This window comes from Camelus bactrianus, chromosome 24 (genome assembly GCF_048773025.1).
Source record: "Camelus bactrianus isolate YW-2024 breed Bactrian camel chromosome 24, ASM4877302v1, whole genome shotgun sequence".
NCBI classification, from domain to species: domain Eukaryota; kingdom Metazoa; phylum Chordata; class Mammalia; order Artiodactyla; family Camelidae; genus Camelus; species Camelus bactrianus.
In genome coordinates this window covers 14,384,735-14,400,315 of record NC_133562.1, presented here as the reverse complement: position 1 = coordinate 14,400,315, position 15,581 = coordinate 14,384,735, and the positions used below count along the sequence as shown (strand labels likewise).

General features: G+C 41.3%; 2 protein-coding genes and 1 long non-coding RNA gene across 4 annotated transcripts in view; 2 read left to right on the top strand and 1 right to left on the bottom strand.

Annotated features, from left to right (window-relative positions):
* LOC141574906 (uncharacterized) overlaps nt 1-1,807 on the top strand; it is a 38,358-nt gene extending 36,551 nt beyond the window's left edge. For both annotated transcript variants that reach the window (XR_012502036.1, XR_012502035.1), the window contains exon 3: nt 1,669-1,807. This is a non-coding gene — a long non-coding RNA (uncharacterized LOC141574906). The remainder of the gene's footprint in view (nt 1-1,668) is intronic.
* Nucleotides 1-15,581, bottom strand: part of DSG2 (desmoglein 2) — a 35,141-nt gene that overhangs the window by 3,170 nt on the left and 16,390 nt on the right. The window contains exons 4-14 of the mRNA XM_074352201.1: nt 14,191-14,352; nt 13,881-14,025; nt 12,891-13,057; nt 10,671-10,808; nt 10,368-10,553; nt 8,947-9,212; nt 5,670-5,812; nt 5,153-5,380; nt 3,736-3,963; nt 1,658-1,779; nt 100-435 (exon numbers count right to left, since the gene is read on the bottom strand). Of these exons, the coding sequence (XP_074208302.1) occupies nt 100-435; nt 1,658-1,779; nt 3,736-3,963; nt 5,153-5,380; nt 5,670-5,812; nt 8,947-9,212; nt 10,368-10,553; nt 10,671-10,808; nt 12,891-13,057; nt 13,881-14,025; nt 14,191-14,352 (2,121 nt within the window). The remainder of the gene's footprint in view (nt 1-99; nt 436-1,657; nt 1,780-3,735; nt 3,964-5,152; nt 5,381-5,669; nt 5,813-8,946; nt 9,213-10,367; nt 10,554-10,670; nt 10,809-12,890; nt 13,058-13,880; nt 14,026-14,190; nt 14,353-15,581) is intronic.
* The window catches only part of B4GALT6 (beta-1,4-galactosyltransferase 6), a 124,151-nt gene that overhangs the window by 105,585 nt on the left and 2,985 nt on the right, over nt 1-15,581 (top strand). The window lies entirely within an intron of this gene.

Sequence of the window (15,581 nt, the reverse complement as noted above, 5' to 3'; positions counted from 1 at the left end):
GAAAAAGTCCCATTTACATCCAACGAAATGATTACCCTAACAATCATCACGTTTACATATACATGCTTTTGCCCTTCACACATAAAAACCAACGCTTACCTCAGTGAAATAACTTCTTAAGAATTCCTCGTTCACTGCTAAGGCAGCTGCTTGGGCTCCGGCCATCTCTCTGGAAGCCCCCATGGCTCTCGTGGTCCGTATGGAGCCAGTGCTCAGCAGCGCGCCTGTTGCCCCTGTAACCTGGGTAGCCCCACGGGAGAGAAGGCTTCTGTGCTCCTCCCACCGGCCGTCCACCTCGGACATCTCCTGCTGCCCTTTGGTAAAGGAGGCCGAGCTACTTCCTTTCACGGTGGCTTCCCTGGCTGTCACACATCCTGCTCCAGCGCCAGCTGCGGCCGCGTCTCTGAGATCTGCTGTCAGAAGCGGAGGCACCACCTGTCGGAGCAAACACAGTTGGGTGGTGGAGGTCCGCACGGCTGGTGGAAGGGTCCCAGCTCAGGGAGCCTGGGCTGTAAATACATTATTTCCACGGAGGCAAATTAGGAAAACTGTTTTTGTTTGCATGACTTGTGTTTGAGTCTTCTGAAGATCTCCACAGTACCTTTTTGTTTTGTTAGTGGATTTTAGCCCAAGGAGAAAACAAAAGACTTTAAAATATGGTCTCAGCCCATTTACTCTATGGGCACCAATGGCATTTCAACTTTCCCCTGGAGTTCGATGCCTTCTTCTACGGTTATAGAACCCTTATTTTATTTTTCCAGCTGGACACATGGCCACCCCAAATAAAGACTACCTTTCCAAGCCTCCATTGCTACAGGTGTAGCTGCCTGCCTAAGTTCTGGTTAACGTGATTTAAGTTAGCCGTGATTTAAGTGGAAATGGTGTATGCAGCTTCTGGGAAGTGCTCTTGAAAAGCAGTTGGTCACTTTTTTCCCGATGGTCGGGCTGGAATGTGGGGATGGTAGCTCGTGCCTGGAGCGTGAGGACAGCAGGGAGTGGAACTCATCCACGGAGGAACGTTGAGAAGGGAGATGCCCGGGGCCAGGCTGTGCAGGGATCATCACATTGGGCTGGGACGGCCCATGTTTTTATATTTAAGCCACTGTTATTCTGAGTTCTCTGACACTTGATATTGACTCATCTCCTATTAGACAGGATGCTCACGGCAGATGGTGACGAGAGACCCAGGGGAAGATGCAGCAGAGAGATGGTGGGAGGTGGCTATTCAGGAGGTAGGGGCAGGGATTCTGCAACATTTTACAACTGTCATGGGGGTCGTGGGGGCCCCCCTGCTGACCCTGTGGGTCGAGAGGAATGGAAATGGAGAAGCACCGTCCATTTAATATCAGGACAAAAGTTTCCACCTAAATCCCTACACACTCTTGCTCCCTTTAACCTCTGTTCTACACTCCCAGTGTCAGCGTCACCACCTGACCTGTTACACTGTCCGTAACACAGCACCTGTCACAGTAGAGCAGACCCACCTCAGCTCTGTCCTGCCAACAAACAAAATATATTATTATTATTGCAACTCTGTATTTAATGAAGGCATGTGACCGAAATCTGTAGTAACCATCTTACTCTAATGGCCTAAGACGTCAGAAAGACTTCTCAATCAGAAAAGAAGACCCCTTGCACTGACAGCGGGTTATCTGACCTTGTCTTCAGGGGGTGCCCCTTCGTTGTTCCACGGATGCAGCATCTCTATGGTACCAGGGATGGGGGTGAAGCCTTTGGCGCCCTTCCCACAATGGCACATCAGCAGCAGAAGGGGTACCACTGCACGGAAACAAAATTGAGTCCAGAGAAGGTTAGTCTCGACAGATTTATAAATTTACACTGTGTAATTCTTGAATTAGCATAGCACTTCTGGAGTGCAATCTTCACGTATTTACAGCTCTCTTTTCCTTTCCTTCCCTGGCGCCAACCTCACCAAGCTTGTTTTGAGTGACTTATGCCAAAGCCTCCAGGCAAGATGAGGGAGCCCTACAGAACGAGAGGCCTGGTCCATCCCAAAGACTGTGCGGTCCCTGGCTGCGGTCACTGAGCGGAGCACCAAGACTGGATTCGATAGTATCCAAATCATTAAAACCGACTTAAAGACTTAAATTTTTGTTTTTTAAAAGCGACTTTAACTTTTAATATGAAAAAAATTCACCATCTAAAATACACTTATGTGTTAAAAAAAAAATCAAAAGCTCCTAAGGGCAGAAAAACTTTAATATGGTAAAACATTCTAGAACACTGGAGCTTCTATAATACTTCACTTCACCACAGGGTAGGATTTGGCAGAAGGCATGACTCACTGGGGTTCCAGTTAACCTTTGAATCATCTAAGTACTATTTTCTAAAATTATTCTACTTTTATAATATATATACATAACATTTTATATATATATATTTATATATGTTATAAATATATAAATATACATTTATATATATAAAATGTTACATATATAACATTTCATCCAGAATTCAATAAAATTTCAGAGCTTCCTCCTTCCATTTTATTCTACCTCCAGGAGGCAGCGAAGGCCAATGCTGGCCCCACGATCAGTAGAGAAAAGTTAACGGCATCTTCAAGCAGTCCACCTCGAACTTAGCTTTTACTGAAACTCCCACCTGGCAGCTCCCAGTGATGAAATGACTGCTCCCTAGATTCCTTTTTATGTAATAGTAACTATGGTTACTGGGTGTAATAAGAAGACTGAAATCTGCCAGGGGTGATGCAGCAAACGTGTATCCAGTGTCTGCCATGTGCCAAGCACCACATCAGGCCCTGGGAAATCTGGGAGGAGAAGGCAGTGCAGGGAATCCCCAGATCAAAGATGCAGCCCTGCCCACCTGTGAACTTGGTGAGCCGTCACAAGCCATTTACCGTTATGTCTGTATTTTTACCCTTTAAATCCAAATGGTATAAAAGCGCACTGCATACTGTGGAGTGGGGTATACTCAGTCGCACATCTACCAGTGGCTTGGACGAGCTCCTCTAGTGACGCTGAAATGGCCGAGGCTGCCTTGGAGGAAGTCCGCTGCCCGTGCGCAGGGGTCACGTGCAGTGGTTCCACCTGACCCCAGGCTGCAGTTGTTTGTTCTTCCATGAAAGGAACCCCCAGGTCGTTGGAGGGTGTGCGGGGCGGGCAGGAGTGGTTGTCATTGTTGGGAAGAGACATGTGCCATTGGTGCAGGCGAAGGGGCAAGCCAAGCAGAGGGTCTGGGGAGGGGGCGCTGACAAGCTGCACGTGCCAAGCAAGGATCAGTGGGTATAAGATGAGTTTGTACAATGACCTTGTGGCCATAATCTAAATTCATGCAGCAAGTATCTTCTGAGAGCATTCTCTGCACCAGGCACTGTTCTAGGCACTGGGCACAGAAGAACAGACAGCCTCCCTCCCTCCCTCACGGAGCTCATCAAGATGGGGACACCAACAGGGTTTAGGTTAAAAGGCTGCTGAAGAGTGTGTACAATAACTTGGGTTATTTAAATCAGGAAATGATACATTTTCATAAAACAAAATTCTGAAGAGCACTCCAATCACTTTCGGTGAATTTATCAAGGATCAATTCTTGTTTCCCTGCCCACCCTCAAAAGCATTCTAGCGTGATTATGGAAAAACTAAAGACGTCAATGACTACTGCAGTAACAAAGTACTAAAAAAAGAAAAAGAAAAAGAAAAACCCCAAAAGGCACTAAAATTAGTAGAGGAGCTTAAGTGCAGCTTTTATAATACTTACGTAACAAGAGCAGAAGGGCAAAAATTATGAGTGCAGTAGCCGCAGGTCCCAGGCCAACGTAGGAGTCAGACCACATTTCTGCACAACCACTGCCTTCCACGCACTTACACACTGTGAGCGTGAGGATCTGCTTCTCAGGGCAGCTGAAGCCCTGACTATCTGCAATCCGCAAGTGGATTTCATTCCTCCCAAGCTTTTGTTCGTTTTGTTGCAGCAGCGCACTGGTACCTGTAAGGGACAAGAAAATAAAGGAAAATAAAAATGAGTAATTACTAAGGCAGGAGCAAGATTAAATTACAGAAACATTCTTTTAAAAAAACTTATTGAGGTATAGTTGATTTACAATATTATAGAAGTTTCAGGTGTACAACATAGTGATTCACAAGTTTTAGAGGTTATACTCCATTTATAGTTATAAAATATTGCTTGTGCTGTACAACATATCCTTATGGTTTATTTATTTTATACATAGTGGATGGTACCTCTATTAATCTCATCCCGTCTTGTCCCTCCCCACTTCCCTCTCCCCACTGGTAATCACTAGTTTGTTCTCTGTATCTGTAAGTCTGCAGAAACATTCTTTAACTGTAATCATATTTAGCTCCAGTTAAGAGCTTTATTCTTCTATAACTTCTCTGTTGAATTCACAGTGTGTGTTTGATGATGAAATTAGTCCAGACACTCCACCTTATTGTATAACCAAGGAGAAGAAAGCCTGGGTTACAGAATCCTGTCTCCATGTGTCTAAGGCTAGGGAAGAAATTCAAGAGCTCATCCAATCCCAACATCTGTATCTCTGTATCCTGAGATGGAAAAATCCATTATGTGTCTGGAGAGGCAAAGGGCATAAGCATAGAGGGTTGAAACGCAGTAGCCAGACTGCCTGGGTTCAAATCCCACTTCCAGCCCGGCGGCTGGGGCCGGGGGAGAGGCACAGACAGACTCCTTTCCATGTTGTGTCCATCACTTACCCACTTTGTGACCTTGGACAAGTGACTTAAGTCCAAAGTTTTCTCGGCTGTCACCAGGGACTAACGTTACGGGATAACGAATAAATGTGAAGGTCTAGCAGACGGGCACGTGGAACACGATCAGTAAGTGGTATTTTGAATGGAAACATCGTCACCAGACATCGAGAATTTTAGAAGACGCCCACGGTGACGTCTGTGCTTAGAAAGGCAAGGCAACCCTCAGCTATGAGACAGCGACTCCCAGAGCCATTTGGAGAAAAAAACCCAGCTACTTTCAGACATTAGATGTCCACGTTCCTTCTCTCCCTCCAAATGGGACACTTATGATTAGTCCGATCAAAGACACCATGTCTACGGTTCAGAACCACATTTTAAAACCTGTGCTGGAAATCTAACTTATGGACTAGAAAAAATATTTAAATATGGAGTCCAGTGATTTTGCTTACTTTCCTGGCGCACTATTCTCCACTTCTCTGCCATGCCGGCCGGCTTGTCAATGACGGAGAAACTGAAAGGCCAGCTGTTCTGGGGTCCGTCCAGGTCCTCTGCGGTCACGTTCACATACTGTGTGTCATCACAGACGCTCCGCACTGGGTCGATCAGCGTAGGGCAGTTGTCATTGATGTCTTCAACCATGATAGCAATGGTGCCAGTGATGGTTTTTCTAGGATATTCTTAAAAACAACAGCAACAAAATGTACATTCTGGTTTTACTGCTCACCAACAGACACAGTTTGGATTCTCTTGCCAACTGGGTAAGAAGGTACTCGCCAAATTAGGACATTTCCCATCTTAGATATGTTTTCATATTCAGATCAAGTAATGTCTTTAATCCACTAAATAAGTAGAAATGTGAAGGTTTACCCATCTGACTTTTCTATAAGGTCAAAACAAAAAGTCTGATGCTGAAAAGTAAAATCTAAGTAAGTATAACCAAGAAAAAATACCTATTTAATAACTTACCTTCTGTTATAGCCACAATCTTTACAGTGTAGCTACCATTTTGGACATATCTGGATTCATAATCAGGAATTTTTACAAGTCTAATTTCAGATGTGGCAGAATCCACGGAGATCCAATTGTCTATATCTTCGAATTTGGCATATCTGTTACAAAACAAACACAAAATTAATTATGAGTTCTGGATAAACTGAGAATATCTACAACTAATATCTACAACCCTTTTAAGCTTAATTGTTGCTCCATGATGTATGTTCTTATTACTGGCATTAGTTTGGAGTGTTTTGAAATTTCTTGAAACTATTCTAAAAGCCCCTCTCTTCGCTGTGTATCACACTTTGGAACCTTCCTTATTTCTGTAACACACCCCAGGCATCTGTGCCAGGGCCACCATCCCCTGCCTACTAACCCGGGGTGGGGGGTTTACCAGTTGCTCTTCAGTCTGTCTTACAACTTTTCGATCTAGTCTCCCTTATATTTGGAGTTAACCCTTGTAGGATAACTTAGTTACCCAACAAAAACTCGTGGAGGAAAGCAGCTGATATTCTACTGTGTATCGGCATGCTGTCAATATTTAAAAATCTCAGTTAAAAAATAATCAGTGACTGCCTTAAATGGAAGCATTTTAAATGGGGGATATTGTTCATTATTAGGAGCAATAGGCTTCTTTCAGGTAGAAATGGATGATTGAAAACAATGCTGATAAGGTGATTTCTGGGTTTCTTCCCTCAGAGCAAAGGAGAATTAGTTTGGAGAGAGACAGCTTTGGGAAGGTAAGGAGAGCACTCATATTATGTTTTCAGAAATGCATGTAATTTAATACCATTGATTTTTAAAATATATCCAAATACAAATATAAACCAAACATATGAGTATTTGGCTTAACCAATCAGATGAATAGTTTCTTTTCTTTTTTGGGGGGCAGGAGGAGGTAATTAGGTTTGTTTGTTTGTTTGTTTATTTTTAGAAGAGGTACTGGGGATTGAACCCAGGACCTTGTGCAGGCTAAGCATGCGCTCTATTGCTTGAGCTATATACCCTCCCCCAATAGTTTATTTTCTATTTAGTGGCTGTTGAGGCACACAAAAATGAGTGGCTAATTTACAACAATATTTATTTATAGTGACTATTTAAGAAAAATTCCAACTATACTCTTGAACTGAATGTTCCTGCTTTTTAATATTGTTACTAGTAAATGACAGTACACTTGGATTTTCACAAATGTTTCTGAGTTTCATGTCTGGAGTTTTAAAGCTTAGACTTAACCTGCCGGCAGTGCTTTCCCACGTTATACTTGTAACAAAGACACAGTTACAGTGACAAGAATCACATTTCACAATGGAATGTTACGTGTGACCTCGCTGAAGGAATTTTCTAACTGTTTCCTACTGTGAAAATTAGACACCAAAGTAGAATGGCAGCTCATGGGTTGTGTCAAATCTCCATCGACAACCAACGTATATGAATAATCAGTAAAAGAGTAAACTACGACAAAGTTAAGAGAGTGATTCTTCTGCTGTCCTTATCAACATTTCTTTTTTTAAAAAATTTTTTTCCTTTATTTTTAATTGCTTTGGAGCAGGGAAAATTAGGTATTTATTTATCTATCTATCTATCTATCTATCTATCTATCTATTTATTTATTTATTTATTTATTTATTTATTTATTTATTTACATGGAGGTCCTGGGGATTGAACCCAGCACCTCATGTGTGCTAACCACATTCTCTACCACTGAGCTACACCCTCCCCCTCAACATTTCTAAATTAGGCGGGTACTGGAAAATTACTGGACTTAGGTGTGCCTCTCATTCCTTACCTGTAAAACAGTAGGGTGGAATTAATCTTTAAGATCATTCTCATTCTAAAGTTCTGTAATTGTATGCTAAAGAATGAAATACTTTCGAGAAGTAAATGTGGTTCATTATTTTCAACATTGAACATACAATCTTTTGATATAGTTATAACTCTTATAAAAACAGCAACCAAAATTGGTTAGATGGAAAGTGAAATTTCAATAGACAGCTACAATATTATTGGAGCATAATCAACTAGAACATCTCGGTCTCTCAGTGTTCGGTGTGAGAAATCGTATGGAACATTCATCCTCAATGCTGGGGCTGTAGGTAGGGACTGCCTTGTTAGGTTTAGAGCCATTGAAATAAAAACTAGACGACAGAATTCAAGAGAAGCTAGACTGGTTCCTGAAGGTGAGGTGGGCAAAAGGGGTCACCACGACGTTACAGAAAATACGACGGAAGTTGTTTGTCAATATTATTTTAGAAAACGGTTATTTGCTACTATTGGCTGATGAATTCTATGAAAAGGAGGTTCACTAAAAGGAAAGAGATTGTTGAAGAGCTCCCTCCATATTCGCATTCTGGCTACAGTTGGCTACGCATCTGAATACAATGTTTCGTGGAGGGCTGGTGCCCAGGGACACAGGCAAGCAAACAACTCTGCCACCAACAGCAGGAAAGCACAGAAGCTGTGTCTTGGGTGGTAGATGAGGATGCTTCAAATTCAACCAAATAACTTAGTAACCAGAACTTCATAAATAATAGCTCTGCTGAGAGTCATCTTTCGATGGCAGGGCTCTGAGATCTAAGATGTAAATCTACTTTGAGATGTGAATGGATCATGCAAACCTAAGGAGTCTCCACAGAGTGGACACAATCCCATGCCTTCCAGCACGCTGGCGGCACATGGTAGGTTGCCAGTAAAATATATTCTGAGTAAAGGTCACCATGACCAAGAAGAACATGACAAAAGGTTCATCCATCACCAAACCAAACAGCACAGTTTAAATGAAGATCCATTTTCAAGGTTTATGAGCAAATAAAATTAGTCTCCCCATATTCCAACACATTTTGCAGCTACTTTGATTTCTCTTAATCAAACCCGTGCTGAGTGGGAATTTGCAGTATATTTTATTTGCTACTTACTACCTTACCTCTAACACCCTTTCAGGAGATAAGACAGATGTTAGGAAGTTCCTTTCTGAACTTTCTTTGCTGCTTTTCAGCCTTCTCAGAACTGTTCTGAGGTGAGCCACCCAGTCTCTGCCTCATACTCAGGTGGTGGAGGGAGGGGGTTCCTGGGAGAATGTCCTTGCCCCGCAGTGACCAGCAGAACTCCAGGAAAATGAATCTACAGACCTTTGGGGGATTATGATGGCGGGGTGTGAAAGAGTGCAGTGTTCAAATTTCATTATGATTTTTGAAAACTGGCATTCAAAGTAATTAAAAACGAGGAGCTAATATTCATAACCATCTCTTACTTCACACGGGCCAGTTGTCCAGTGTCTTCATCAAACGCTTGAAATTTCCCCATTATTTGGTTCTGGCTTGATATTTCCTTGCTCTCACTAGTGTGAAATCTGATTGTGTTGCTTTTAAAATAAACGCCTTCTTTCACATTTGTCACTTTTACTCTGATGGGAATGGCTGTAGGCTTGTATTTATTCTTCACTGATTTGTGAAAAGCTGCTTTATTAGTGACAATAATGCTGAAGTTAAGACTCTTCATTTCTTCATAATCTACTTCCTAGAAAGGCAAAAATCAAAGGGAATTCTTTTAAAAGGGAAAACAAAACCCAAACACACACACGTGCGGTTTTAATGTTAGATATAATTTAAAACATGAGAAATACAGCTACACTGAGTGTTCCAACTCTTATTTGGATATCATGGCATTAAAAAGTCTCTGTCAATTTGGATATTCATAAATGTTAAGGATATTTAGAAAGCATCCCCAATGTATTTTATTTAAAGTCAAATCCTTTAAAATACATATATTTTTATTTTTAGCCACCTGGTGTGGTTTTTTCTCAGTAAAAAAAAGTTAATGGACATGCAATGTAAGTTAACATTCCTTAAAATGTGTCCCAGGGGTTTGTTCTGGTGAAAAGGGCTGCGCCAAGCAGGGGCGGCACTGCCAGCCCGGTCCACTAACGCAGCGTGTCATCAGACTGGGACCTCCTGCAGAACAAACAGCTACTTAACTGTTAAACCTAGGGGATCTCAAATTCGCTTGAACAAAGAATCTAACCTCCTCATTTTTAGCATAATGTTTATTAATATCTGGTTTGCTATTAATACAGTAAAAGATTAACTTTCCTCCAGATACTCTGTTCTTTGTGAATCATGCTATTTCTAAAGTACACTTGACATAATCAGTGTATCAGTCAACATGTATTTTATGTTCCAAGTTTTGCCTGTGACTTAATGAAACGGTGTTTTGAAAGCTGTAGCTTTGCCTTTTCTTTTAAAATCTGATAAGGTAATTCTATCATAAACCATTTAAACATACATTGATATTCTTCCTTACTTTTATTTGGTTAGATAAAGATCCATCGTGTAATTTTTGTTTAAAAAATTCTGTGGGGTAAGGGTTTTACATGTTTAACACCCATATGCTTAATAACACTATTTAATTTTTTGTTCATTGATTCAGTTAAGCACAATTAGAACACTGTTTCCAATGTGGCCCTTGTACTACGTGCATGAAACACACACACAAAAGTGTGACCACTTACTAACCACAGAACTTGGGCAAATAGGAATGGCTCCCACATCTAACAACTGTGGTGCCAGTTAAGTGATTATGTAAAACACTTATAAATGTTTGGAACTCAAAATATATCAATTTCCTCCTCTGGACCAACTTGTCCCATTCCAGTTTTGAACACTACGTGCTTACCTTAATAAGGGTCACGATTCCTTCGTTAGTTTGGGTATCAGTTTCTATGCGGAAATAACCGCCTTCATTTCCTGATGCAAAAGTAAAATTTGCTAACCAGTTGTCAGAGCCTACTTCATCCGCGTCAGACACTTTTATGCGTATAACTTCTACATTGGCTTGGTTTTCTTCAACTGTCCCTTCATACTGCAAAACATGAACACACGATTTTGATTTTGATGTAGCACAAACAGAGGCAATGTATTTTTAGTTAGGGCTAAATTATGAATAAGTAGGTACATTTGTTATAAAAATAATAGTTACCACTTTATTTTCGACCACAGGTATGTTGTCATTGACGTCCAGAATACGAATCTGAACTTGGGCTTGTTTCACGGGTTTATCTGTTATCTGTCCATTGCCATCTCTTGCTTCTACTATCAACGTGTAGCTGCTGTGCTCCTGCAGGGCAATGAGAAATATCCAGCTGGGGTGAAAATGAATCTCTCCCAAATCTATCTATCTGGTTTTAGTTCAATTTATTATCGAGGGAATGAATTACAGTGTATTTTATTCATAAATAAGTTTTATCATCTCTTGTTAATTGTGTGAAGATGCTGTTTGCCATCAGAGCTTTTCTAAAAGGGCAGAAAAGCCTAGAGCAGTTGTCAATATCAAATTCTTAATTACACCATTGGTGATATTTATTGGGTGAGTCCCTCCTTTAAATGGTCTGAGCACGAAAGAGGGTGTTCACGATGTAGTTTGATTTACCGTGGAAGTGATGGACTATAGGAATTGGTTTTTGTCCCACACTTCATTCCCGGCTAAAAGTCAAGCCAGCAAAAACTAATCCCCCAAGAAAACTCAGCTAGCGAAGGCAAAACTTGGTGACACATCACACACATTCAGGAGATAAAATTCTTAGAGAATGTGTCCTAGAGAAGGACTTCTCAGATTTTATACCAAAGTGAACCCTTCTCTCCAACATGGTCCCCTTCTGATGGCTCCATTCAATGTGGCTGGAGTTTAAGAAGGAGCCGGCAAAGAAAAGAAGGTGGGGGTATAGCTCAGTGGTAGAGCATGTGCTTAGCACGCGTGAGGTCCTGGGTTCAATCTCCGGTACCTCCATTAAAAAAAAAAAAAAAAGGAGCCAGGCAACCAGTGTCAGTGCCCGGGGAATCTGCGCAGAACAGAACTGCTCAGCAAAAAGCAGCACAGAAGAGACTCTGGAACCAGCTGCCTGGATTCCAATTCTGACTTACCAGCAGTGCTGGACACACACTTTATCCCTTTCATCCTTGGTTTCCTTCTATGTAAAATGGGGATAATAATTGGATCTGCCTCACAGGGTTTAGAGGTGGGTTTAAACGGTTAATCTGTGGAAGGGGCTTAGAATAGCTCTGGGCACATGGTGAATGCCCCATAGGTGACAGCCATTATTTTTTGTCTAAGCTTCCCATACTTCAGAGACAGAAGCTTGTTTAAAAAAAAAAATCACGCTACTAATTCAACATTGTGCCTTCCCATTCTCATTTTATGTGAGAAGGTAGAGTAGAATTTTAGGAATCATAATATTCTTTACTCTTACAAAGATCTTGATAGGGATGTTGAGTACAGCGCTCTCCTTCTCTGGGCAGTCAAGTCATTTTTCCAAGCAATACAAAACACGCTGACTGCTCGGACGATGATTTATATTTGATGACAATACGGTGCTCTTAGCATCATCAACATTTTACTGTGCATGCTGTTAAAACCTTTATGTCTGCGGCATTTAAGAAAACTTCTATCTCCCTTTTTCATCTAAAATTTCCCCTTTGAGTTAGAAACAAAAAGTGAAATGTTTGAGAAAACATCCTTTTTAGGAAGCTGACTCAAATTTTCCTCCAATTTGGCATTTACGAAAACTCTTTCCTTTATAAATACTTCTATCACCTTAAATAGGACTCCTATTTCCAGCCCTCCTCCTCCCTCTGTACATGCATTAGCAGTAGGAGAGACTCCTCTGTCGTTTCATTACAGAGCCACAAATTAAGAAACGATGCTTCAGAACCCTCTAGCCAACAGATCCTGCCTGGAGAGCCCCTAGAATTGTGCTGTCCTTATGTAATTTTTAATTTTCTAGCAGCCACATTTAAAAAAGTAAAAAGAAACAGGCATGCTAAGTTTAAACAAATCTATTTTATTTAATCCATGGTATCCCAAAATATTATCAATTTGACACGTGATCAACAAAAAAATCATTAAGGTGATATTTTACATACTTCATTTTCATACTACGTCTTCCCAATCTGGTGTATACTTTCCATTTATATGGCACCTCTCAACTTGGGTGAGTCACATATCAAGCGCTCAATGGCCACACGTGGCTTAATGGCTACTATATTGGACAGCACATCCCTAGAGGAGGTTAATTCCAAGAGTTATCCAACGAGTGAGTAATACAGAACAAAGTAGGGAAATGAGAAGAGAAAGAAAGAGAGAGGACAAACCGGAAGGGCAAACGAGAACTGAAAACAAGAGCAGCATCAAATATTAATTTACCTCTCTGTCCAAGGTGATACTGGTTGTATAAATCTCTCCTGTATCTTTGTTTAGGTAGAACACCGGAGGGTAAGCGGGCTCCTGAGACACGATTCTATATGAAATTTTAGAATTCAGAGTATTGGGCTCATCTGCATCTGTCGCGTTGATTTTCATCACAAGTGTATCTGGCATTGGAAACAAAGGCGTCCGAGATGAAACTCAACTTCCAGCGCACTGACATACCTTATTAGTTTATTTAATTTTAGCTTGTTCCAAAAAGGATTTCAGGTGCTTATCAAAAATCAGCTTACCAAGATCAAAACATGTAATTGTCTGAGGAAATACATGTGAATGGAGGTAGGAATAAGAAAAACAAGAAGAGGGCGAGGCTGAGGTTAGCACATACAGTTCTCAGGGTGAAGTCCTGAATACCTGCTACAGGAGGGCCGCAAATTTGTTTATGCTAGTTCTAATAACCAACCCAAAGACAGGAGAATGAACAGACACAAATACATGCTCGTTAAAAATACAAGCAATTCAGGGGAAGCATGGCTATTCTTTCCATTCTGATCAAAGAGAAATCTCTCCTGCAAGTCCGCCTATGGAGCACGGCGTCGAATAATTGCATTGCAGCCTGGCAGGAGAAATACTATCAGTCACAGGCCAGCAAACGACTGCCAGTGGGCCAAACCCAGCAGCGACCTGTTTTTGTACATAAAGTTTTATTGGAACACAGCCACGTCCGTTTGTTTACACATTGTCCAGGGCTGCTTTCTTGATACGGAGTAGAGTTGAATGGTTGCTGTGGGGACCCAACTTGTCACATCAATCTGACAATTAAGTTCTGAGGGTAAAAAACTTGTAACAGAAAAGCAGTGCTAAACCTAGAGCAAAAGGTTTCTTATGGGTAATACTCAGCCTCCACGAAGACAGAGGATTTAGCGTTCAGCTACACAATGGGGACGAAATGACCTTGGGTATTCATTCATGCAAATAACACACTCTTACTTGCCGCACTCAACTCTTCCACGGACCCAACAAAGACATCCTGCGTGAACACGGGCTCGTTGTCGTTGATGTCAAGGACCTTAACGCGGAGTTCTATGGGCTTCTCTAGGTTGCTTCCTTTCTCGTCCAGAGCGTAACCAATTAGCTGAAATCATGGCATAGATAATAGAAGGGATTTGGTTTAAGCTGAGGTCAGTAAACTACCACAGTCTCAAAAAAAAACCCCAAAAAACAAACAAACAAAAAAACAAATCATAACTATTCCCCAAGAAAAATGACTAACTGATGAAGGTAAAATTGTTCTTCTTACCAGAAAAAATGGTGTTTCTTCTCGGTCAAGGATGCTGGTAACGTTCAACTCTCCGGTGTCTTTGTTATAGACAAACACACCAAAAGGCGGCTCTGTGATCCCTTTTCCAGTGTACTTGTATGTGATTTTTAGTCCTTTTTCTTCTGCAAGATCAGAGTGGATCTAACATAAAGAGAAGAGAAGAATGCCTCAAGTTAAACCCTCTATAACTTACAGGTAACTATTTTTGATGGAACATTTCCCTCTGAAGCTGTCAGATGCTGACAGGAGAGAGGTGGGAGAACACAGGTGCTCAGAGGTGCTGGTGTCAGGGAACCGGTTCTAGTCCTGCCTCAGCCACTCACTAACAGTTACGTGATGCTGAGACAGTCACTTACCCTCCTGGGCCTCAGTGTTCTCATCTGTAAAGTGGAGAGATACCATTGCCTACCTCTTAGGCTAGTTACCAAATTAAGATATCGTTAGGGGGTACATCTTGGTGGGGGTGAATTTTAAATTTATCACATAAGAAGGTAAAAACTGCAGAGTCAAAATCACCTCCCTAACTCTATTCAATCATCAGGAAAGTATGAATAAGGCATCCGTCCATAGAAGGGTTAAAATGGTCAAGCGCTTCCCCTGCTTGGGTGCTTCAGCAAATTATAACCTGCTCGGTCTTCTGTAGTTATCACCTTCGTCCTCCATAGTTTTATTTGTATCTCCAATTCTTCATTAGTAAATGTGTCTCTGTGGCCCCCTACTGGGTCCTCAATTTCTTTCTTCAGACATCACTGAAGCCATCACCACCCACCTGCCTGGCTAGTTCTTTGTCCTGGAATCTTGGGATTAGGCACACGCTTCCCACAGGAGTCCCAACATGCACTGCGGCAGGGGGGCTGCTGCTGACAATGATCAGATGCTGCCCCCAACCTCCTGCGACACCTGTTCTGCTCCCGGAGTGGAATGGTGACCCTGGAGCAGTCCCACGATCACTTTCCACTGAGCCCCCCTCTCTCTGTCTGTCACTACCTTTCTCTGGGTTTCTGTTTGTCTCTCTTTTTTTGCCAAGTACACACATATACACACACAACATATGTGTATGTGTATATACATATTATTTCAATATTTATAAAGGGTATTCTAGATCTTTATGCACTGATTATATACATTATATAATTTCACTTATGTTAAAAATAAAACCAAACTGTGTGTAGACGTAACTGTTGGTTTGTATATACATACGTATGCATATAAGAGTATGTATGTATATACACATTTATGCATTTCATAAGATTTAGAAGATAGTAAACTGTTGACAGTGTTAACACTAAATAGAGAATTTGAAAAGTTGGGGAAATATAACAAGATCTTCAGTTTTATGCAAATTTTACTCTTAACAACTTGCCTAGTTA